The 25,153-nt window shown below is 35.7% G+C and overlaps 1 protein-coding gene across 1 annotated transcript in view; it reads right to left on the reverse strand.

Annotated features, from left to right (window-relative positions):
- Positions 1 to 17,026, reverse strand: part of Bub3 (mitotic checkpoint protein Bub3) — a 94,862-nt gene extending 77,836 nt beyond the window's left edge. Inside the window, exons 1-2 of the mRNA XM_090392387.1 lie at positions 16,749 to 17,026; positions 3,012 to 3,228 (exon numbers count right to left, since the gene is read on the reverse strand). Coding sequence (XP_090248513.1) covers positions 3,012 to 3,215 — 204 coding nt within the window. The 5' untranslated portion in view covers positions 3,216 to 3,228; positions 16,749 to 17,026. The remainder of the gene's footprint in view (positions 1 to 3,011; positions 3,229 to 16,748) is intronic.
- Between the last annotated feature and the right edge of the window lie 8,127 nt (positions 17,027 to 25,153).

Consider the following 25,153-nt stretch of genomic DNA (forward strand, 5'->3'; position numbering starts at 1 on the left):
AGACCCCATGGCCCTTGAGTAATCTAATCCCTCTTTATAAGGTACTGATATGCCTACATCTGGATTACTGTGCTGAAGTTTCTTGGAAATGAGGAAGCAGCGAGGAGGATTCAGAGGCAAGTGGCCAAGATAGTGAGTGGCCTGTGGAATGTTCTTTATGAGGACAGATTGAAGAAGTTGGTTGATAGGAGAAAAAAGGGAGAGGATATAATAAAAACATTTAAGTTGCTTAAAGGATTTTATAGGACTGATACAGGAGAAATGTTTAAGCACTTGGCTAGAGGAACCAGAACAAGGGATCATCCCTAGAAGTTGAATAAGGGTGTGGTCAGAAGCAGTGTGAAGACTAAATTTTTTGCTTGGAGAGAAGTGAATGAGTGGTTGCCACATTCAGTTGTGAGTGCTTTGTCTGTTAATGGGCTCAAGGAGAGGTATATGATAGATTGGTCTCCCGCAATAAATCTTCAGACTCCATGGAGGCCTGTATAATAATAATTTTCTGATGCAATTACTAAATCTAGCACTCTCAAACTTTAGTACATTCCATTATATGCTGCCTCGGGTAATTATTCTTTAGTATCTGCCCTTCACACATTGAGCTTATTTGGTCAGGCCCCGTAATCCTTTACATCTCCTGATCTATAAAAGCAACCAACTGTATACTTTATTCTGCCAACCAATATCTCACACCAGATAGCACCTCTAATGTGCTATTTTCACTGATCAGCAGTTGAACTTCTCTCTTTGGTTGCAGTTCATCAGCTATCATCAATAATACCCTCCCCCACCATTCTTTTCTCTCTATCCTTCCTGAAACACTATAGCTTTCATACTGTATCCCGCTAATCATCTCATCTTCTTTTATTAGCCATATCTCACTAATGCCAATAACCTTTGGTCAGGATGAACTAACCAATGCCAAAAACTCCTTCCCCTTGTTCCAAATGCACCTGTAATTAATGTACATAAAGTGCAATAGCCTCTTAGTCCCACCACTGTCCATACAGTTTACACTAACTATTTCATTCTGATGTGTTGCCAGTGATACCGACTTGGGCATTTTTTGGCACATTCCTACCTCACTGGTATCCGTGTGTTCACTCTACAGCCCCCCCCCCCACCTCAAAAAAAGCTCTAGTTTTCTTGATTTTGTGCATCCACTTTCACTTCATTCAACCACACTTTATCCAGACTCTGAACACCAAATCCATTCAGATGCAAACCATCCTTCTTATATAAGTCATTTAATCTGTCAAACTCACTCCACACATCCACAAATTCCACATCATTCTTCTTGTATAACTTACACATCTATTCATTCGCTATTATGGTCCACCTTATCAGATAACTCTGCCACATTGTGGCAACAGACTATCTTAACTCTCTCACCCTTTTCTTTCGCAACTTTCAGTAACTCATTCATTCCTTCCTCATATCATGCTTTTCTTCTTTCAAATCGAATAATATAAGCACATAAACACAAGAAAGATATTTAATTAGCCAAATATTTCGTCCAAATAAATTTGAACATTTATTCAAAGAAAGCTTAGGACGATGGAGTAGAGGCATTACTCCATCGTCCTAACCTGAATCGGAATGACTGTATATCTGTATCAAAAATCTGGGAAAGTCTAATCAGGATAACTCATTAATTCATATTAATTTTATGTTATTTAATATTATTAATTAATATCTTTATTTCAATCATGTCTCTGCTTAATAATATTCCCTTTAATACTTAGTGATATAACATCGCGTGGTTTGTTCTATTTTTAAATGATCTATTGTTAGTATTCCACCTTGTATTTTTTTAAAACTGTTCTTGTAGTGCCACTGAAGATGGTCTGCAATTTTCAGACTGAAATATTTGGCTAATTAATTATCTTTCTTGTGTTTACGTGCTTATATTATTCAATCTTTATGTCACACGTATCCTTAAAATATCAAATTTTAATTCTTTCAAATCATTCGTTCCTGCCAAAACAATCAACTTTTTCAACTTACACTTTCGCATTATAAGCCTTGCTAACATCAGTCATTTTTGCACCTGGGAAGCACGATTTTGTCACCCTCTCACCAATTATACCTTTTATGATAGAATCGCTATATAAGACCATCTCCCTAATTTTCCCTTCTCTCTCTTAGTCAAGCATTCCTTTTTCTCACACATCTTTCTTTGTGCTCTTGACTGAATCACTAGCCAGACGTTTCTGCATGTGCTCCAGTTCAAGTTTCGTCCTATGTATTACTCCATGTAAACACATTATCTAATTCATTATGGCCAAATGTTTGTTCTTTATATGTGTGATACTACTATTCCTTTGTTCATCATTTTTGCTCTCTCTCAATTGTGACATTTTTAATTTCTCTCTCTTTCAATCTTGTCTTCTGTTATGTTGTTTCATCCACTGCTTCAATCTCTCAATCTGACTCACACGCCTGACCCTTGCTTTCATAGAATTTTTGGCACACACACACTCTTCCACCACTATCACTTCACTTTCAAACCAAGTCTATTCACTTTAGGTAATGCATACATCTTCTTCCAGTTCCCCCAGTTCAATTCCTTTAAACAGTGATGCTTTGGACGTCACTGTTCTGCTTCTCATCGGCACCATGTGCCACACTATTGTAACTTACCATACAGAAAGACTATATTAATTATATTTAAATAAAAATTTTAACTTAAACTAATTAATACCACATTACAATCTAGTTCTACAACAATTTAACTAATACTGCTATTTTTTCCAAACTAAACAATTAGCTTTCAGAGCTCTCTCCAAACATAGGTCTATCACCAGATGTCACCTAATGGCATCTAATACCATTAAAATAAGTTATGAATAACATCCAACATATAGACTGTCAACAAGAAGAATAAAAAATAATTTCTGTACTTAAATTCATTTATTAAGTATACTACTTAACTATTTTCATGTGACTAAAAGCAGAAAAAAAGCATTCCCGAATTCTTTTCTAACATTTTGAGAAAGATTACTGTACTTTACCTGAAAGGAACAATCCAAAACTGGGGCTGAGTGATTATACTTTAGTCTCATCGTATTATTTGTAACATCAAAGAGTCTAACAGTAGAATCCCATGATGAAACCAGGAGAAACTGATTAGAATTAGGACCAAATTTTACAGCTGATACGCAGTCAACTGGTGCAGTTTCCAACTTAAATTCATTGGGACTATCTGAAAGCTTCATTTTTTCTTAAAAGCTGAAATAAAAAACTGTAATCAAGTGTGTGCTTTAATATTAAATTACTATGCAAAGTTACAATAAAAAGTTAGGTTAATATAAATAGCACTTCAAGAGAGCTTTTCTTAAATATCAACTCTACATACAAGTGGACAAGTTGAGAGGGAAGGTGGGGGTGAGAACCTACTGATACATTTCTTTCTTAATATGGAAAGAGAAGACAGAATCAGCAAAACTGGTATGGTAGAAAGTCAACTGAATAAATTTATATGGAATAAGGGAGAAATTAGTCAAAACACTAAACTAGCTATATACAAGGCAGTATTCAAACCAATTTTAAATTATGGATCTGAGGTGGGTTAGAAATAAAACACTTAAAAACTGGAAATCACAGATTTGAGAGTTCTGAGAAGGATCAAAAACAAGTGGACGGCATCAATGGCAGTATCATATTAAAAATGAGGACATTAGGAACGTGTTAGCAGAGCTTAGCTCTTAATCTCAAGTGGTATGGTCACTTAGACAGAATGGTAGAAAAAAAGGCTAGCAAAACAAGTGTTTTTTGCCAGGATGGCAGAAAAAATTCAGAGAGGAAGACCAAGATCTAGGTGGATTAATATAGAAAAAGTGCTGTAGAAGACAGAAATATAAGATCTGATAATATCAGAGTCTTAAATAGAAAACAGATAATTTGGAAGAAAATAGTAGATAGTGAATTAGTGATGTGACTTTTTCATGTAGTATTATCATATTCGTACACTCTCTCTGAATGTACATAGAAATTTGATGAAGAAGCAGTAAAATGGTGTATCACCATATTCTTAAATACTCTGAATCAGAGAGAGATGTAGAAAGCTTTATCACTGTGTTACAAAATATAATTCAGTTAAGAAGGGATATATGTGAATTACAGGGCTGGTAAGTATGGCAAAATTGGGAGATTGCTTAGGAGTGCCATGGCATGTGAAACTGCAAGAGCTGGATGTGATAGTTAAAGGGTAGGTCGTGCCTCAGTAACTTGCTCACGTTTTATAATACAGTGACAGCTGAGTTGGGTAAAGGTAATTGAAAGTTTGAAAAGTCCAGCAGTGATACTGCTAGATTCTACAAATGTTGATACCACACGAAATTCAGTATTCAATAAACTGTAGTACATGGGGATGATACAGGATTGGTGAGGTGGATAAGGTGGTTGACGAAGAGATATCAAAGTGGTTTACTAGGCAGTAGACTCCGAAAGAAGGCCTGTGACTAGTTCTTCGGCTGATCCTATTTAATTTGTACATTAATGATATAGGAAAGGAACTGTTAAGTTGTTTGCCAATGATACAAAATTGGGTAGAGCAATAGTTAATACAGATGATGTTAAAATTTTGCAAGATGATCTGGATAGACAGGCAGCCTGAGCAAAGAGAGAGAGAATGGATGTTCAGTTTAATGTGGTAAAGTGTAAGGTTATGCATTTTGGGATGAAAAGATTAAAAGCTATATACCACAACATTGACGGACTGTACTTCAGGAAATCGAGGAGTGTTAATGAATAGGAAGTTAAAGTTTAGAGCACACATAGCAAAAGTGGCTAAAGAAGCTCTTTGGATTACTTGGTTGGAAGAATACTTTGACAAGCAGGGACAACAGGTCATTATTTCTCCTCACTGAGCCTTGATAAGACCCCATCTTGACTGGGTGCAGATTTGATCACTTAGGTTTCGTGGAAGATGAGGAAGCAGTAGAGAGGATCCATAGGCAAGTGACCAAGATGGCACAGGTCTATGGAATGAACTTTATGAGAACAGGCTGAAGATTTGTGTGTTATACAAATTGGTTGACAGGTGGAAAAGGGGCGATATGATTGAGACATACAAATTACTGAAGAGTTTTTACAAGATTAATACAGAGAAAATTTGTCAAAACAGATCTGGTAGTGGGAGAACTAGGGACCATCCTTGTAAACTGAGCAAGAATGTAGTTTGCAAGAATGTTAAGAAGTTGATTTTTTGCCTGGGGAGCGGTGAATGAGTGGAATAGGTTGCCAGAGGCTAATGTGGGTTCCATGACTGTGAATGAGTTCGAAGCATGATAGATACTGATACTGTGCAAATGTTGAATAGTGCTAGGCATGATGTTTATGGCCTTCCTCGATGAGCCTAAGGACTCCATGGAGTAGCCCATAATAATAATACTATTATTACTATTATTGTTATTATTATAGTTGAAAGAAATTGTTCTTGTTTTAATTTTTAATGAAACATACGCAAGCAAAGTTGTGCATGAAGTATCTTCACACACAAACTGTTTATACTTGGATATAAGGTTTAAAACATGAATAATTTTTTGTCAAGTAAAATATACTTTGTAAGACAACAATAACTTTCTAAACAGTCTTTTTTTAACTTAAAAAAAAAAACCACAGAAGAATATGCATAATATAAAGTGCCATTCTAGTAACAAAAAGCAATGTTACTTTTACTGATTTAATTTTCTCTTTGTAAGGACCATTCCAAGAATGAGAAGCCAAAAAAAAAATAATAATAATAATAATAGAAAGGGTCCTTACAAAGAGAAATTTTTTCCCAAACAATGCCACTAATTACTTTAAATTCCAATTGACATAATGAGCCATATCATTTGAAAATGGGGAGGGGGGTTCTTGGAAGAGTGCTTTTTTTTAAAAAAATTTTGTAACATGCAAACTGTACTTACTTGTACAACTGTACAAAACTCCAAACAACCCTCTCCTGAGAATAAAACTAAAATAAAAGTTTTGACCAAACAATTCTCTTCTGAGAATAGTTATCAAGGTTGATAACTATTCCTTACATTAAAGATGTGTCCAAAAGAATCCCCCACACCCTATAAAATATTTAATTTTTCAAAGTTTCTCAGTTGTTCGGAAACTAGCCTCCTTTCTTTCTACCATCAACAATATAAAAAATTTGATCAGGTGGTCTCAGTTACTGTGATCAAAACGGTTTATCTGAGGTTCATTGTAAAGAACATGAAGCATACATTCCAGCAATTTTGAATGTCTGAACTAGGTAACCATGACATAATTACCAACCATCATATGAAATGGTACTTCATTGCAATTTCTTTAAATTTCAGAGATATTCAAGTCATGTTAAGACTTTCAGCACAAAACCAATCTGAATATGAATGATTCCATGCCCATTTCTTGAATTTGAAAATTAGTTATCTGAAAAATTAATACTTTTATTTTTTAAATTTATTTAATTTCTCATGTGAACTAATTAATATACAGATATTTTAGAAGAGAAAGACCGTTTTTCATTCCAACATAACTGTCAGTTGAGTTCAATACTCATTAACTGTATGCAGAATCACCATATTCACACTGATGATACTAGAAATATCATTGCAAGTTTTTCCACTTGGTTATACTATAAATTGATGAGAAATTATATTCTTGGCTTCATTCTTTATCTATGTGTAAGCAAACAAAGTTTGCATGTAAAGTGTCTTTGCAAACTTTGCTTACATTTGGATAAAGGATGAAACCAGTGCTTTTTTTCTGGAAAAAAAAAAGGTGCCGGTACTCACCATGAAGATGTTATTACAACAACTTCCACACCTTTAACATATCCTCCGATATACCCTCGTCATCTCTAGATCGCTTCTTGCTTTTGATATCAACTGCAGAATGACAACCTCGGAGCAGCCATGAGTCCACATATTTGCTAGGGTTGAAATGAGTGAGAGGAGGTCCTATTATCCTGAAGAATATCAGTGCAGAAGTTGTTCGTACAAGCAGAGATGACCAAGATGAAGTTACTATAAGATTCATTTGAGAGAAACCCATTTCACATTCACTGGAAAATATTGCAATTGTGCCCAAAGTGTGCTTTAGAGAAAGTAGTATGTCCAGGACTTTATTTTCTTGAAGATATTCATGGAAACCAAACTGCTTCTCTTTCATTTAAGCGACATTTGCATGCTAACATTTTAATTTTAGCTTCACCAAATGTCGCATTTAAGCGACATTTGGTGAAGCTTAGCACATTCAGGCAAACCAGCATCTTAGCACATTCAGGCAAACCAGCATCATCTCCTTCAAGCAGATGCTTTCCAACAGCTTCTTTCTGACTTTTATTGAAAGCAGATGAACTAATTGCAGGACTGTGTCTTTCATTTTTGTGGTGCTCAATCCCTTCGAACTTCATGTTCTTCTGACTTTGAAGAAAAATACTGTAGTACGGACCAGGATTTTCAATTCTTTCTTCAAAAAGTTGAACTGTATTCTTTATCTTCCTGTCTGAAATCTAGACTTCGTGAACTAAGTTCTTAGAGAGCATCACACATAGAGCCCAAATCAAAAACAAACTCGCATGACGTTATTTTTCTTAAAAGGCCATCATTAAGAAAGCGATCTGTTTTGCTTCTTCTGCTGTCTTTGTTTGCTTCCAGAAAGTGATGGATGAGAGCTTCAAAGTCTTGCCAGACTGTAGAAACAGTGCGAAAGCTAGATGCAACCCAGAAAGTGCTTAAAATTCTGCCAATTTTAAGAAGTTGAAGTTCTAGAGTCGCTGCACATTCCTGCAGTTCCTTAGCATTCTTAAATGATGCATTATAAGTCACATAAAGTTTGTCCATGAAACTCTTAAAGCGATTCACTCCCTCCACATTGTTCACTGTGTCACTAACAGACAATTCAATGCAATGGCTAGCATAATGCCAGAAAATAACACTAGGAAACTTCTCTTGCATTGGCCTCCCTACACCATTATGCACACCAAACAAAATGGCTGCACCATCACAAATTACAGACATTAAATACCCCTTTAAGTAATCTACAGATAATCCTAAACACCCAAGATGACTAATTAAAGAGTTTAGAATTCCTCTAGCAGTTGCATCTGATAATTCGATCAAATCTAGGAAAAGACTAATGGGAGCCAAAAGTTCAGGAAGAACTACACGAACAATAACAATCAATGTTGTTGTATTATTCACAGTTGTCGATTCATTAACAAGTAATGATATTTTGTTCTTGGAGTTCACTTAATGTTTTTCCCATTTCATTTGCGATGTGGCTCACAATGTTGATGCAAACATTTGCAGAATGAAGAATGTATCCCATGTCTAGGCCATTAAGTTCCTGTAAATTTATTTCATCTTCAAAGTGTTAAATGATTGATTTCTTCTCGTAACTTTGTAAGCGGTTCGAAACACTTTTTCATTATGTCTTTTTTATGGGACAAAGTGTTTAGGAAAACTTTCTCTAATGTTTCGTTTTTTTTTTTGCTTCAGATTTTATTTTTTGGCACGCTTTGTGTACTGCACTCTCCTTATGATAGTAAATATTTTTTCTTGATGACATTAACTGTTGTTGGCGAGATTCTCGAAAATGACGAATTTTACCATTTGCCAAATCTGCTGAAATTTTCGTTCCCATGTGTTTATCGACGGCAAGACTTCCGACATCACAACACACTTTACAGCCCAACATTTTATTCTTGACATACAGTCACTCGTTTCTCTCGCAGAAGTCATTTTTCTGCAAAAGTGTCCAACAACATTCAGGCCAATCATTATCAGAATCTGCTTAATTTTGATCTTCGGTCTTGGTTTGTGATCCTCTTCACCAAGTGTATTTTCGGTGCTAGTTTTCTGTTTTACAGGATCACAAGTAGATTCAACAATTTCTGCTTCTTCAGCATTCCTTTTTTTACTCATTAGCATAAAGTAACTACTTATTGTACTCATTTTGAACAATGATTGCACTGATTTAACTTAGATTAATTCAAAACTCACGTGAACACCTGCCTGTTGCAGAGTGAATATAGAACTGATAAACTGATATTGGAAGCAATCAGAAGTGAACACAACTTCCTGTTTCCAGTTGCGTACCAACCTATGAAACAGGAAAGCAGAGAACCAACTTTCAAGTAATCAAAACTAAAAATTCAATTTGCGAACACAGTACCATCTACCGGAATATTTATAATACATTTTGCTGTCAATAAATCGCAAATTTTCAAAAACTTAAGAAAAAAGGTGCCAGTACTGTGGACCTCCAGAAAAAAAGCTGGATGAAACCAAGAATATAATTTCTTGGCATCTTTAATTTATACTAGAAATATCAGTGTTTTGTTTTTGTTTTTTTTTAAATAACTTCAAGTAACCAATTTTTTTTCTAGTTTTTTAAAAATTTCTTTTTCTCATCATTTACCATAATGAATTGTGTACTGCACTCTCCTTATGATAGTAAATATTTTTTCTTGATGACATTAACTGTTGTTGGCGAGATTCTCGAAAATGACGAATTTTACCATTTGCCAAATCTGCTGAAATTTTCGTTCCCATGTGTTTATCGACGGCAAGACTTCCGACATCACAACACACTTTACAGCCCAACATTTTATTCTTGACATACAGTCACTCGTTTCTCTCGCAGAAGTCATTTTTCTGCAAAAGTGTCCAACAACATTCAGGCCAATCATTATCAGAATCTGCTTAATTTTGATCTTCGGTCTTGGTTTGTGATCCTCTTCACCAAGTGTATTTTCGGTGCTAGTTTTCTGTTTTACAGGATCACAAGTAGATTCAACAATTTCTGCTTCTTCAGCATTCCTTTTTTTACTCATTAGCATAAAGTAACTACTTATTGTACTCATTTTGAACAATGATTGCACTGATTTAACTTAGATTAATTCAAAACTCACGTGAACACCTGCCTGTTGCAGAGTGAATATAGAACTGATAAACTGATATTGGAAGCAATCAGAAGTGAACACAACTTCCTGTTTCCAGTTGCGTACCAACCTATGAAACAGGAAAGCAGAGAACCAACTTTCAAGTAATCAAAACTAAAAATTCAATTTGCGAACACAGTACCATCTACCGGAATATTTATAATACATTTTGCTGTCAATAAATCGCAAATTTTCAAAAACTTAAGAAAAAAGGTGCCAGTACTGTGGACCTCCAGAAAAAAAGCTGGATGAAACCAAGAATATAATTTCTTGGCATCTTTAATTTATACTAGAAATATCAGTGTTTTGTTTTTGTTTTTTTTTAAATAACTTCAAGTAACCAATTTTTTTTCTAGTTTTTTAAAAATTTCTTTTTCTCATCATTTACCATAATGGGTTTAAAGGAATGTAAGGGAATGATAGTAGCCAGTTAAGCAGAACAGTAGCAACAACCATGACAATACCTAAAGAAAAAAGCAGAAACAATGTCTGAAGAAGTGAATGGAGTGGGTTTATGAGAGAGGCCTATCTTTTTCAATTTGGCATCAATCCTAATATTAGGGAGATGCTTATATCAGGCAAAAAATATGAGTGTAACAATTGTAATAAACTGCAAATAAACTATTATACCAAATGGTGTCTCTGCCCAAAGCCCTCTAAAACTGAAGTTTGCACATTTCACTTGAACAATCATCAAGCTGATAAACGGCTGAAGGTCTCCATTCAAATGAGAAATTTTGAAGCACAATCCCAACCCAAAATATCTCGGAGTCACCTTAAATTGATCTTTATCCTTTGGGAAACACTCTTGGAAAATGTCTGCCAAAAGTTAAAAATTAGGAATAATATCATCAGGAAGCTCATGTGTTCAGGCTGGGGAAGAGGGGTGGAAAGGAGCTAACACTTTAAAATCTGCTGCCCATGCCCTAGGGTACTCCTGTGCAGAATATTGTGCTCCAGTGTGGTATTCGAGTCATCATGACAGCAAGGTCAACATGCAACTTAACGATACCATGAGAATCATCACGGGTTGCATAAAGTCTAGACATGTTGAGTGGCTACCAACACTCTAACATCATACCACCAGACATAAGGAGGAAAGCTGCCACTAACAGAGAATGGATAAAATGTATGGGAAATAACAACTTACCCATCCACGTGGACTTCAAAATCTACTGCCTAGTGGCTTCAAGTCCCACAACCCGATCTGGAAAAATCAGCAACCAGATACGTATTCTCCTGAAACTGAATGGAAGAATCGCTGGCTTACTTAAACAACAAAACAACTTAAACACCTCATTACAGACTCCACAAGAGGCCACTGGCTTGGATCTGCCCAGGCAGCAATGGAGCACACTCAAATGCCTGAGGATATGCCATGCAAGATGTGCTACAATGATGTACAAGTGGGGCTTGTGTGATCCCCAGCATGTCACTGTGGTGCCGATCAATGGACAGTCAATCATACTATTCCACTGCCCACTGCGAAGTTTTCAGGGTACATTGACGGACCTATTACAGGTTACCCTGGACGCAATCCAATGGATTAGAGACAATATGAACTTAAATTTGTGATTTTTTAGCACATAGTTTTAGTTTTAGTGTGTGTGTGTGTGTGTGCGTTCACGTTCCTATTTTTATCTTTCTATTTGCACAAACCCAACCCATACAAAATGTATGCATGTACTTTAAACACCTCTAGTGCAAGTCTCTAGAATTATTTGTATCTAACTAAACTGAATAACAACTAACAGATTTGTCATAAAAATCAGCAATAAAAAATTTTTTAAAAAAAGGCAAGAACACAGAAAATTTCAACTGCATTCTCAATGGAGAACCAACAGAACGAGCAAAATATATCAGCTATTTAAGGTCAGTTTTTAGTGAAGATAGCAAAAATTAAATTTGAAAATACTAAACAGAAAAGCAAAGACAGTATAGTGGGGAGCTAGTTGAATATATTTATATGGAATAAGAAGATTAGCCAAAACACTAAACTAGCAGTGCACAAGATGGTGTTAAATCCAGTTTTAAGTTATGATCTGAGAGCTGGGTTAGAAATAAAGCACTTGATCAAGGACTACAGACCACAGATATGAGAGTTGTGAGAAAAATTAGGTGCCTAAACAGACAGCATGAATGGCAGAATCATTTTAATATGATTCTCTCATTAGATATTAGGAAGAAACTTGGCATTGTTAGCATTCATTCCAGATTGTGTGGGTAACCTAAAGTGGTATGGTCACTTAAACATAATGGAAGAGGAAAGGTTAGCAAAACAGGTATTTTATGCCAAGATGGTAAGAAAAAGACCCAATGAAAGACGAGCTTTAGGGATTGATTCTGTCAGAAATGCCCTATAAGTCTGAAATTTTAGATATGACAATATTGACAAGTAAATACTAATTCTGAAAGAAATTGTTGATAAGAGATTAGTAAGAATGAAAACTTAATCATGTAGTCCTTTTAATAGCCTCATTATGTAGTATCCTCAAGGGGGTACATATCAGGAAACAGGTAATAAATTTAGTTTAATCCTTTATCCAAGTGTGAGCAAACAAAGTTTGCGCCTGAAAGTATCTTCAGGACTGGGGTAAGGTGGTACAACACCTTACCCCAGTCCTATAGGTAGAGATGACCTGCCTTCTGCCTGGTATCTCCACTTGGGCCTGGCTCCCACTGAAGAGACCTCAATAAAGGTCGAAACTAGTCTGGGTTGTGGCCCTTCCCTTAATGCATAACATTAGACATATCTGCAAGGAGATGTGTTTTGCATTATGAGAGATACTGAGATAGGAGTGTTGGTAGCTTGCTCCACCTTTGCAACGAGTTGCCCTGGTGTTGTACCACCTTACCCCAGTCCTGAAGATACTTTCAGGTGCAAACTTTGTTTGCTCACACTTGGATAAAGGATTAAACTAAATTAATTATACTCTAACCAAGTGAAAAATAAACTTTCAACATCTTTCTCTAAATCCAGAGTAATTTATTAAAAAAGGGTGGCACACCATTTGGCAACTCCTATAGGTAGAGATGACCTGCTAATGCTTCTGCCAGGTATCTCCAATTGGGCCTGGCTCCCACTGAAGAGACCTCAATAAAGGTCAAAACTAGAGTGGGTTGTGACCCTTCCCTTAATGCATAACAGTAGACATATCCGCAAGGAGATGTGTTTTGCATTATGTGAGATACTGAGATAGGAGTGTTGGTATCTTGCTCCACCTTTGTCTTGCTCCACCTTTGCAACAAGTTGCCCTAGTGTTTTACCACCTTACCCCAGTCCTGAAGATACTTTCAGGTGCAAACTTTATTTGCTCACACTTGGATAAAGGATTAAACTAAATTTATTATACTCTAACCAAGTGAAAAATAAACTTTCAACATCAGGAAACAGATGATTATGATTAACAACAAGGAGAAATAGCTGTGCTTGCAGATGTAGTGATTTGCACATATTCAGAACAGCTACAGAATAAACTGGACAGATGAAACAATGTAACACAGATGTGGGTTACATAGTAAGAAGAGTGAGAGTATGACTTTTAATTGTAGACAGAGAGAATGTACAAGTTAATGGTGTTAAACTAAATGAGCAATTCCTGAAGAGTAGTGAAGACTTCAAATATTTGGGAAATGAACGTTGTAGTGATGAATGTTTAGATCAGAGAATATCAAGGAGGACAATTTCACTGGTTCAAACTTTTTTTTTTAAAGTTAGACGGTGAAATCGAAATGAAGTGAAAAACTAAATTTAAAAATTTCTTTTGTTTGTCGATTTTGTCTTATGCTTCAGAGACAGAAAGATGGGGAAATAAAAGCATAGGCAGAATGTAAGCAAGGAAATGAAAGATTTTTTGAGAAAAATGTTGGTAAAAACAAGGAAAGAAAGATTAAGAAATCTGGACTTGAGCAATATTTTGATAAATGTTTTACTAGAAAGTATTGAAGAAACTTGTGAACTCCTCTTTGAAGTGGTTTTGAATTTTATTGGTATTATTTCTACATAATCATCATCATCAAATTCTTGACAAGCATCCTCAACAGGTGTAGGTGTACAGGATATTATAATTGTCATTACTAACTTCCAATCAACAATTTTATTGATAGGAAGGAATCTTTTTCCTGTCAATTCGGCAGAGAACACTTGTTTTTGTTAATCTTTTCTCTCCAATTCTGTTTAAGTAACCATACCACCTGTGATTAGCTCTGCTAACACATTCCTGGATGCTAACAAAGTTAAGTACTTTTCTAATATCCTAGTTTTTAATATGATATTCTGTTCACCCATAATATTTCTCAAAACTCTCATATCTATGGTCGTCTTTGGTCAGTTTTTTTATTTCTAACCCAGCTCTTAGATCCATAAGTTAAAATTGGCTTCAACACTGTGTTGTATACAGCTAATTTAGTGTTTTGACTAATTTCTCTCTTATTCCATATAAATTTATTCAGTTGACTTCCTACCATACCAGCTTTGTTGATTCTGTTGTCTATTTCCATATTTAATTTACCATCTTCACTAAAAATTGTGCCTAAGTAGCTAAAATGTTTTACTTGTTCTATAGGTTCTCCATTCACAATACAGTTGATATTTTCAAAGCTTCTGCATATTTTCATTGTCTTTCTTTTTTTTATTATTATTATTTCTAATTCATTATAAGTCCAAATCACTTGAAAAAGCAGGAGTTAACAAGCATCTGTACCACATTTTCTTGTTTACATTCATTCTGGCTTTTTTTTTAATTATTTTCCCTTTAATTATTTTATTCACTTTTTGCATGACTCTTTCTCTCATTATAATGAGAGTAATTCTAGCATCTAATCCAGTCTTTATGGACTGATGAAAAGATTATTTTTTTGACTTAATTGCTTCTTAAATTCTACCATTTCCACAGTGTTCCTTTTCCTTTTCTGATTACACTTGTTCTCCCACACACACACACCTCTTCTGCTGTTCCTTAGCATTGCATCTTGAAGTTTCTTCCATTCATCATTTACATTTCCTTCGTCTAACTTGTGGACCATGGATCTCATCTGATTTTTGATCATCTTTTACCTCAGTATTGTTTCAACATCCACTAATTCAGCTTTCTTCTTTACTTGCCACATTTATTTTCTATACATTCCTTAAATGTGGCTATAAGAAACCTATGATCTTCATTTAAGGTAAGAGATGGCAAATTTTGATGTCCATGCCTTCCTACTCCACTGTTTATCAATGATAAAATAATCTATTACTGATTTTTGTTTATTATCTTAACTATATCTTCTAATTCTGTGGCTTTATCTTTTCACAGACTGGTTGTTTCCAATTTTGAGATAGTTGATGCAAAAATCTAATAATCTTTGTCCTTCATTTCTTTGACCAAAACTTAATGGTCTAAAATATTTGTTTTATTTCTGTTCTACCTTCTCCAGTTTAAGATCTTCTAAGATGATTACTTTTATTATAAATACTTCCCTCCAACTGATTTTCAAATAGCATCTTTTTTTTCATATCTAGTTCTTGTTTTATTGGTATTATTTCTACATAATCATCATCATCATCAAATTCTTGACAAGCATCCTCAACAGGTGTAGGTATACAGGATATTATAATTGTCATTACTAACTTCCAATCAACAATAAAATTGTTGATTGGAAGTTAGTAATGACATTGTGGTGCATATACCTGATTAAGTGATGCTGTTTATCATTACATTCAAATACAAACCTCATTATCCTATTACTATAGCAACATAATTTACAAGTCTATCAATTGCTTTCTTAATGATAATTAAAACAACACTTTTTTTTATTACAGTATTATTAATCATTAGCTCCTTTCCAAAACAAAACAACATCTACTCTTATTTTCCTCGTTTTTATTTTGTCTCACTCAAATCCAAAGCAACGAATTTCCTCTCCATCTCCATTCCTTGTATTCATATTAATAACACATTACTTGGGGAGTGATTCCCTCCCCACTTGAATACTCACTGTAATTGTAATTATACTGTTTGTCTGCTTCACACAATTTATTTCTGGAAAAAAAAAAAAAAAAAAAAATATATATATATATATATACACACATATCTCACACAGCATTTGTAGTTTTCTTGCATCCATTTATCTGAGTTATTCCATAAGAAAATGAAGGGTCATATTTCATTTTTCCATAAGTAATTTTTAAACATTACTTCAAAGGATCATAAATCTGATCTATAGGAAATTCTTGGGGAGTATGAACTTTCAAAATCTCATTTACATATCATGAATAGATTTCAAGACAAAAACAATCAAAAGTGAATCAATTTTTATCAACATTTGGCAAATATAGTTTTACCTGTTTTGTATATGCATGATTAAAATTAAATGAAAACTTACTGGATGAAAAACATTGTTTCAGGCTTACAGCAGGCTCATTTTGATGCCCATGCCTTCCTACTCTATTCTTCAAGACTGAAATGATCTATTATGGATTTTTGTTTACTATCCTGTAACTATGTCATTTATCGGAAGTTTTAAAAGTTTTTCGTCATCGAGTTTTGCTGTAATTTTGGTATAGGCTATTTAAAAGGCCCGGATTTTTTGTTAAAAGGATTAACAATGCAAGCTTACTTTTCACTGATAACTGATGATGAAATAGAAAATGATTCTAGAAACTTTATGATTTTAAAGAATGTTAAAGGAATAATGCCACACAATTTTTCGGTTATTGTTCTTTATAAATGAATGTTATTTGAAGATTAATCGCAATATACATCGATACATTTACATCGTCAGTGATTAAAAAGTTCAATTAAAAAAGAAGCAAATCAAATGAGAAACATCGATTAATACTTACCCAAAAGAAACGAAAAATACCGCGTAAAATAACAGCAAGATTATGAAGGCTGTTTCATAAAAATAAGATAGCTGGCTGTCATTTTTAAACAAAATAGGTTTATGATGACGATAAAAATTGTAAAGAAGAAATTAATTAAAGTAGCTCTTAATATTCGATTGGAAAATAATGCGTTCCTTCCACAAACTATTCACGGAATTGCAAAAATTAAAAATAAGAACATCATACACCAACAAACATTTCGATGGAATTTTTCATAACCACTGCAACGAACAGCCAACCCTAACGGTAGTGTTTACCACACAGTACAATTATGATCGTGAAAACCTTTTACTTAATAAATGACTTTTTAAAAATTAGCAATATTACAAAGCTTAATGTTCATTAAAAAGCGCCTCATATGCATTAAAGCTAGTTAAGTATATATAAAAAAGATCTGTAAGTTTACATATTATTATTACAGTATTATTATTCCAGTGATATCTTCATAGCGTCAAAGACTCATTTTGGAAGGTTCGCTCGACTACAAAACATCACTTAATGTACAATATATTTATACTAAAAATCTGAAACAACAAAGACAATTCTCAGATATAATCACACACACTCACACAATGCCGGTCATACAGCTTCTCAAACTCGTCCAGGGATGTGTCACTCACCACATTCTCTGGAAATCACTTGCTCATTATTCGCCATGAGAAAAACCTGCTCCTCACTCCTCTGGCGAAACTCTTGTTCAAATTCCATAAATTAGCTCTAGTTCTTTCCCTTCCTACCTTGATTTAAAAATTTTCTCCTATATCTATTCTACAAAATCTATCTCGCAATTTGTCTCTATCATATCGCCCCTTTTCTACCTATCTAACAGACACTGTAATCCACACTTAATCTGTTCTCATAGTCAACGTTCCGCAATCCTGAAATTATCTTAGTTATTCACTTTTGAATACATTCCAGTAATTCCTCATTGTCCTTAAAGCCATGATACCAACTGTGTGAGCAGTAGTTCGAAATGGGGTCGAATAAATATCACATAATGCACATTCACTTCTCTGTCATAACTTACTAATATCCCCTTCATTAATCCACAAAAACTCTGTGTTGTCTTTCCCACCTTTGCTATGTTTCCCTAGAATATTTTTACTATATCCATAGTCATCTCTAAAACTCTTGAAGTGCAATAGAGAACAGTGCATTCCATCTCCTCGGTCCGAAATGATAACCGTACTAGTCGACTCGGAAGAGCCATCAACACTATTTTGTCTATAGGACCTGCGAATCCATGTCCTCTTGAAGTTAGTTAACATGAGAGTTTTAATAACGCTTCCCAAATTTGAATGATCTGCAAACAACTGAAATATCCCTTTGAGCCAAACGACATGGCGTCAATATACAAATTAAATAGTAATGACACCAACATAGAAGACTGTAGCATTCCACTTGCCACCTTTCCTTTCTGAGAGATTGCTCTCCCATATATACATATTGCTCTCTGATACCTTAGCAAGCTACAAAGCCATGTCGCCAATTTAATATCAACCCCAATTCCATGAAATTTAAAGCTGATTCGTCATGTGATACTTTATAAAACATCTTTGCAAAATCAAGAAACATTACAATATAACTGCCAGCTTTATTCAGACTGATTTCAATTGGCTGGAATTGTAGGAGTGTGAAAATGTCTGTCAGTTCAATGTTAATAAATGTATGGTCATGCACTTTGGTGTGATTAGAAATCCAATGTTGTTTCATATTGATGGGATTATGCGAGAAAAATTTATCAGATTAGGGATCTTAGCTTTTAGTTGTCAGGAAGATGAAGTTCAAGAGGTCATATAGCAAAAATTGTGAACACAACTCAGAGAATAATTGCAATGCTGGAACCAACCTTGACATATAAAGATATGGAAGTAATTTGTCCTCTTTACAAGGTCTTGATAAGACATCACTAGCACTATTCCGCAAAGGTCGGATCTTCTGGTTTCCGAGGTGATTCTGATACAATGGAGAGAGCGCAAAGGAGAGTGTCAAAAAGTACAGAATGCAGAGTACTTACTCTTTTTAAATGTCAATATACATTTTTTTAAAAAATCTATCTAAATAGAAATTCGTCGTATTAACATATGCATTGGCACAAATATGCACAAAATTTTCTATACAATGCAGTAATACAACACACCGTTCAATAGTACAATAGTAATCATCATAACAATAACAGAAAATTATATACATAATTTTTCTGCATTTTGTCTTTTGTGTTTTTCTATATATGCGTTACATGGACGAAATTTTCCTAATTTAGGAACATGGCCCGGAAAACTTACAAACCTTTCTCGATCATTTAAACAATTTTCATCGAAATATACACTTCATGTCCTAACCAGAAGTTAATGATGTTCTGGCTTTTCTAGACATAAAACTTACTAGAACAATTGATGGTCTCAAGATTTCTATCTTTAGGAAGCCAACACACACACACAGATAGATACCTATATGCTTCGTCTCATCACTACCCACTCCTCAAAAATTAGCAATTATTTCCACACTAGCTCATCAGGCAAGATCCTTGTTGTCAGAAGAAGAGGAACTTCAATATGAATTAATTACCTCAAAAGGACTTTCTTAAATAAGGGTTACTCTCCTAAAAGTATCTATAATCGTTTTAGTGTATGTATTCAAAACAAAGTAATGAAGATAACTCAAACCTCACAGCCTACATCTCCTTACCATATAAATAAGTTCTCTTTCTCCTAAACTGTCGAAAATCCTGAAAAAAATTAATGTTAAAACATATTTCTTCACCTTAATAAAACTCCGATCTTGGCTCAGTCAAACTAAAGTAAAACACGACCTTCTTCAGTTCCCAGGAGTATACAAATTCATTTGCAGTTGCGGCAAACCATATAATGGGCAGACAGGAAAGACCATCTCTCTCTCTCTCTCCCCGCCTAGAAGAACAACAGAACACGTGCTAGTGCCATATCCAGCCACGTTTTATTCTCTGTACCAATGTTGAAGGACCACAACATCAAATAGACAGGAACTTAACTTCAAACACCCATAAATGCTCAATGAATTAGATAGACGTATCTTGGAATCCAAAGAAATAGAGCTCAACCCTGCCCATCTAAACAGCAATTTCATTTACAGCCTACCAGTTTCACATAGCGCTGTAATCCAGATTTGGTGTACTCGTGATTTCATTCACACGCAAAGTGCTTCACGCCAGAACTAACGCTCTGACTTGATTTCAAACATCACTACTGCTTGATCTAACCCCAGTGTTTGTCTAAAGTACAATATATTTTTAAGATGTTGTTTATTCCCTGATACTGTATTCACCTGATGAAGTCGGCATTTCCGATGAAACTAGTAGTGAAACAGCATTAAATCTTTAATATTTTTTCTCCGTGTTTAAGTCAGTTAATAAACGCACACACACACACACACACACACACACACACACACACACACACACACACACACACACACACACACACACACACACACACAACATTATATATATATATCACTGGTGTGGAGGCTAGCTTGTGAAAGGACGTACTGTCGGAGAACTCCTGAAAGATTTGTGATTTTTGTTGATTTATTAATATTTTGTTAGATTTAATTGTGTAATTTTAGTATATTATTGTAGTTTTATAAGTGTAGTCAGTGTACTAAAGTGTTTTATAACATAATCTATGTCAGGAAGTCGCCGCTAGAGGAATTCGTAGTGTGTAGTGTTCGTGAAAACTCCAGATAAGATAAGCGTTGTTTTCAGTTATCGTTGATAAATTTACTTTAATATTGCGTACTTTTGTTTGCATTGCGTATCTTAGTGCGTCCGTTTGTGTGTTTTTGTTGTTTATAGTTTGATAAAATAAGCTAGTAGTAAGTATGGCTCCAGTACGAAGGAAAATGGCGGCCAGTAATGATGGTTCGCCATCTTCTTTCAAGAACGGTAATGTAAAGGAGATGATTCAGTGTACTATCTGCGAAATGCACGCTTTGCGCAGTGCGGTCAGATGATAATAAAGGAGTGAATGTGTGTAGAAAATGTAGGGAGAATAAGGAATTGAAGTGTAATTCGGATCGTGAATGTGATATTTTTGTCAAACTTCAGAATGAAGAAAATAGGGATATGACAAGAATCGGCGAGGTTGTACCAGAGAATTGTGAGAGTATGAATGTAGAAAGTGTGAATGATAGTATTAATGGTTTTACAGAGAACAAAAATGATGAGATAGATGCAATGAGTGAGATCGCAATGTTCAATGGTGCGACACAAAGAGCAAAACAGCAGCTATAGCGTATGAGCAAAAGTCGACTGAATGAACCAACCAATAATAAAAAGTATGACAAGAAAAATAGACGTATGAGTGTGAACATGAACAAAAGGAAGGATAGAGTGCTGTATGGAGACTCGTTAGTACGAGGTGTGTTAGTAGAGGATTTGACAAAATCGTACCAACCTGGTGCGACCATAAAGGATGTAACTGAGTCTATTAAAGAGCAAAAGGAAAGGGTGAAATAAATGATTGTTGTGGCAGGTACGAATGATTTGAAAGGAGATAAAATGGAAATGATAGAAGACCGGAATGAATTGTTTGAGGTAGCAAAAGAAAAGAGTGAGAGAGTTAGAATGATTAGTCTTTTCCCACGGTATGAAAGTGAAATGTTTAAAAGGAGGGCCATAATTGCGAATGACTTTATGCGTGGGTTATATATAACGAGTGGTGTGGAATTTGTGGATGTGTGGAGTCAGTTCGATGGGCGAAAGGATCTATATAAGATGGATGGCTTGCATTTGAATGGTTACGGTGTAAGGAGAATTGAGAAAGTGTTGCTGAATGTAATGGATGTGCAAATTCAGGGAAACTAGATTTATTAAGGGGGGGCAGTTGAATGTAAGAATGTAAGAATCCTTAGGGAGGCAGTTGAATCTAAGAATCCTTAGGGAGGCAGTTGAATGTAAGAATGAATATAATATGCTAGAGCAAATAAGGACAACAAACCAGAGTGGGATAGTTAATATAAGGCATCAAGGTAGGGTTGCGGCTAATGGGGGTCTTAAATTCATGTACACTAATGCTAGGAGCATTAGGAACAAGAAGGAAGAGTTTTTGGCCATGGTTGGCACTTCCAGACCACAGTTTATTGGTATTAGTGAAACATGGCTGACTGTAGATGATATAGGTAGTGGGATTGAATGTGATGGATATAGTGTGATGGGGAGGAGTATTGTTGATGATAGCTGATGAGCTACAGGCCAAGGAGAATAGACGTAGAATTGCAGGATAGAGAAAAGAGAACATTTGAGGCCATTTGGTGTGAGATTGTGGCTAGAAGAACTGAATATACAATTGGGTGCTGCTATAGACCAGGTGATGGAAAAGATGGTGGAGACAGTATGCACAAGCAAATAGAAGAAATTAGTGGAAGGAGGGAAATTATTATGGCAGATTTCAACTATGGTCGCATTGATTAGAGTGAGGAGAGGACACACGGGAGGAAGGAATTGGATTTTATGCGGTTGTTAAGGGATAACTATCTGCGAGAGCATTTAATGGAAAATATTAGGCATCAGAGAGTTCTTGACCTGGTATTTACATCTGAGGATTTGGCTGTAACAAATATGACCACATTGCCACCAATCGGTGAGAGTGATCATAGGGTCTTGACTTGGGAGGTGGCTAAAGGTGTGGAATTTTCAGTTAAGACAGGGTAGATGTATAATTATCGGGCTGGAAAGTATGACGAGCTTAGGAGTTTGATTGGTTCAGTGCCATGACATGTACAAATGCAAGAACTAGAAGATGATAGCGCATGGGAGGTAGTTAAGAAGTGCTTGCATGAAGCAACGGCTGACTGTTTACCTAGAGTCCGAATAATAAATCAAGTAGGGGTTAAATGGAAGAATAACACCATTAAGCTTGAGTTGCAAAAAAAGAAACAACTATGGAGGGAATTTAAGGAGAAAAGTGAACGGCAGGCACATGAACGGTATAAAGCACAGGCCAGAAGGGTAACGAGTGTGGTAAGAAAAGCAAAAAAGGATTACGAAAAAACATTGGCCATGCAGGCTAAAGAGAATCCTAAACAGTTTTTTAGATATGTAGCAAGTAAAAGGAAAAATGTCTATGGCAGAATGATTTTAAAGAATGCCGATGGTAGGGAGGTAACTGAATCAGTTGATATAGTTGAGTTACTGAGTGAGCACTTTGCAAGTATATATCATCCAGGTGGTGACATTGCAGAAACGAATAAACCAGAAGATTATACGGGAATTGTGGTGAATGAAGTGGAGGTGAGTAGTCTATTGCATAACCTCAATGTCAATAGATCCGTGGGATTGGATGGTATACTAGCTCGTGTTACGAGAAGCAGCTAAAGAATTGTCAGTACCCTTGACCATTTTGTTTAATTTGAGTCTCGTGTCTGGGTTAGTCCGTAGGGGGTGGAAAGTAGGGGAAAATTGTTCCACTGCATAAAGATGGTTCCAAGACTGCTGCTGTAAATTACCGACCGATTAGCATATCAGGAATCATTGTCAAGGTCCTAGAGAAATTAGTCAAGAAAAGAATACAGGATTGGATAGATGAAAATGGGATATTGTACGGGGAACAACATGGTTGTGTGAAGGGTGGATCATGCCTCAGTAACTTGCTCACGTTTTATAACACAGTGACGGCTGAACTGGGTAGGGGTAATGGGTTTATAGTGATACTACTGGACCTTGCCAAGGCGTTTGACAAGATACAACATGGAACCCTAATCAGTAAACTGGAGCAAATGGGGATAGATGCAGGGTTGGTGAGATGGATAGGAGGGTGGTTGAAGGAGAGATACCAGAGAGTGCAGTTTATGCAGGAGTGGAGTCTAAAAGACGTCTTGTGGCTAGTGGTGTGCCACAGGGTTCTGTTCTTGGACCACTGCTTTATAATTTGTATAAAGCGCAGGCCTTTCCTATATCATTGTTCATCAATGATATAGGAAAGGATTTGAGAGGAAGTGTCACTTGTTTGCTGATGATGCAAAGTTGGGTAGAGCAATAGTGAGTGCACAGGATGTCAAAATTTTACAGGATGATTTGGATAGTTTGGAGGACTGGGCTAGGAAAATTGGATGTCAATTTAATGTGGCAAAATGTAAGGTTATGCACTTTGGGGTGAAAAGAATAGCAGCAGTATATCGCATTGGTGGAACCGTATTCCAGGAGATTGATGATGCCAGGGATTTGGGAGTGTTGGTGGATAGGGAATTGAAGTTTAGGGGGCACATTGCAAAAGTGACTAAATCAGCTCATCAAATCACTTGGCTTCTGAAAAATACTTTATCATGCAGAGACAAACACGTTGTTGTTCCTCTGTATCGAGCCTTGATAAGACCCCATCTGATCTACTGTGCCCAGTTATGGGAACCAGGGTTTCTTCGTGATGGAGAGAAGTGGAGAGGATCCAGAAACGAGTGACCAAGATGATAGATGGTCTGTGGAATGAACCTTATGAGAATAGGTTGAAGATTTGTGGGTTGCAGAGATTGGACGATAGGCGAAGGAGGGGGTGATATGATTGAGACATTCAAATTACTGAAGAGTTTCTATAAGATTGATCCAGAAGATATTTTTGAACATATGACTGGTGATGTGAGGACTAGGGGCCATGGATGGAAGCTGGACACGAGCGTGGTTGACAAGGGAGGTAGAGCTAAGTTTTTTACTTGGAGAGCGGTGAATGAGTGGAATAAGCTTCCAGAGTCTGTTGTGGGTGCTACGACCGTGAATGAGTTCAAGGCAAGGTAAGTTCTTAACATGATGTTAGGGCCTTCCTCGATTAGTCTGTCGACTCCTTTGAGTTGCCCGGAACAATAATAATAATCGAAATATATGAAATATAGAAAAAAAATTGATTTACTCGGTTGTTATACATATTTTTAAAAAGAATTGAATGACTTAAAGCAGAGAGATGGAAAAGCAGTTTACTAATACTACACAACTAGTGTCAACATTTTAACAGACTTCGTCAGGTGGACATTATAAAAGAAATAACCATTAAACATGACGGAAAACTCTGTGAACATCACGGAAAGTAAATGTATATATTTAACAGCTGTTCCCACGTTGGCTACATTGTTAGACGTGAGCGTGCGTATACCATCTCGTGAGGGCCAGTATTTGATCACAGCAGAATGGCAGTCTGAAAAGTTGTAGCTTAGGTTGTTGTTTAGATGTTAAGGATTGTGGATGATTTCCTCAGATTCTATAATCATCCTTTCCAATTCATGGCAACGGAAAATGTTGTTAGATTTGTCCCAAAGGATTGTATGGCTATGGCTTTCTTCATCAAAATTGGCCAAGTAAAGCACTGGCACGTGTTCTCTTGTAAGCAATGTCTCTCTTATGC

Source organism: Typopeltis vanoorti, chromosome 5 (genome assembly GCF_054136105.1).
Source record: "Typopeltis vanoorti isolate ZY-2024b chromosome 5, IOZ_Tvanoo_1.0, whole genome shotgun sequence".
NCBI lineage: Eukaryota > Metazoa > Arthropoda > Arachnida > Uropygi > Thelyphonidae > Typopeltis > Typopeltis vanoorti.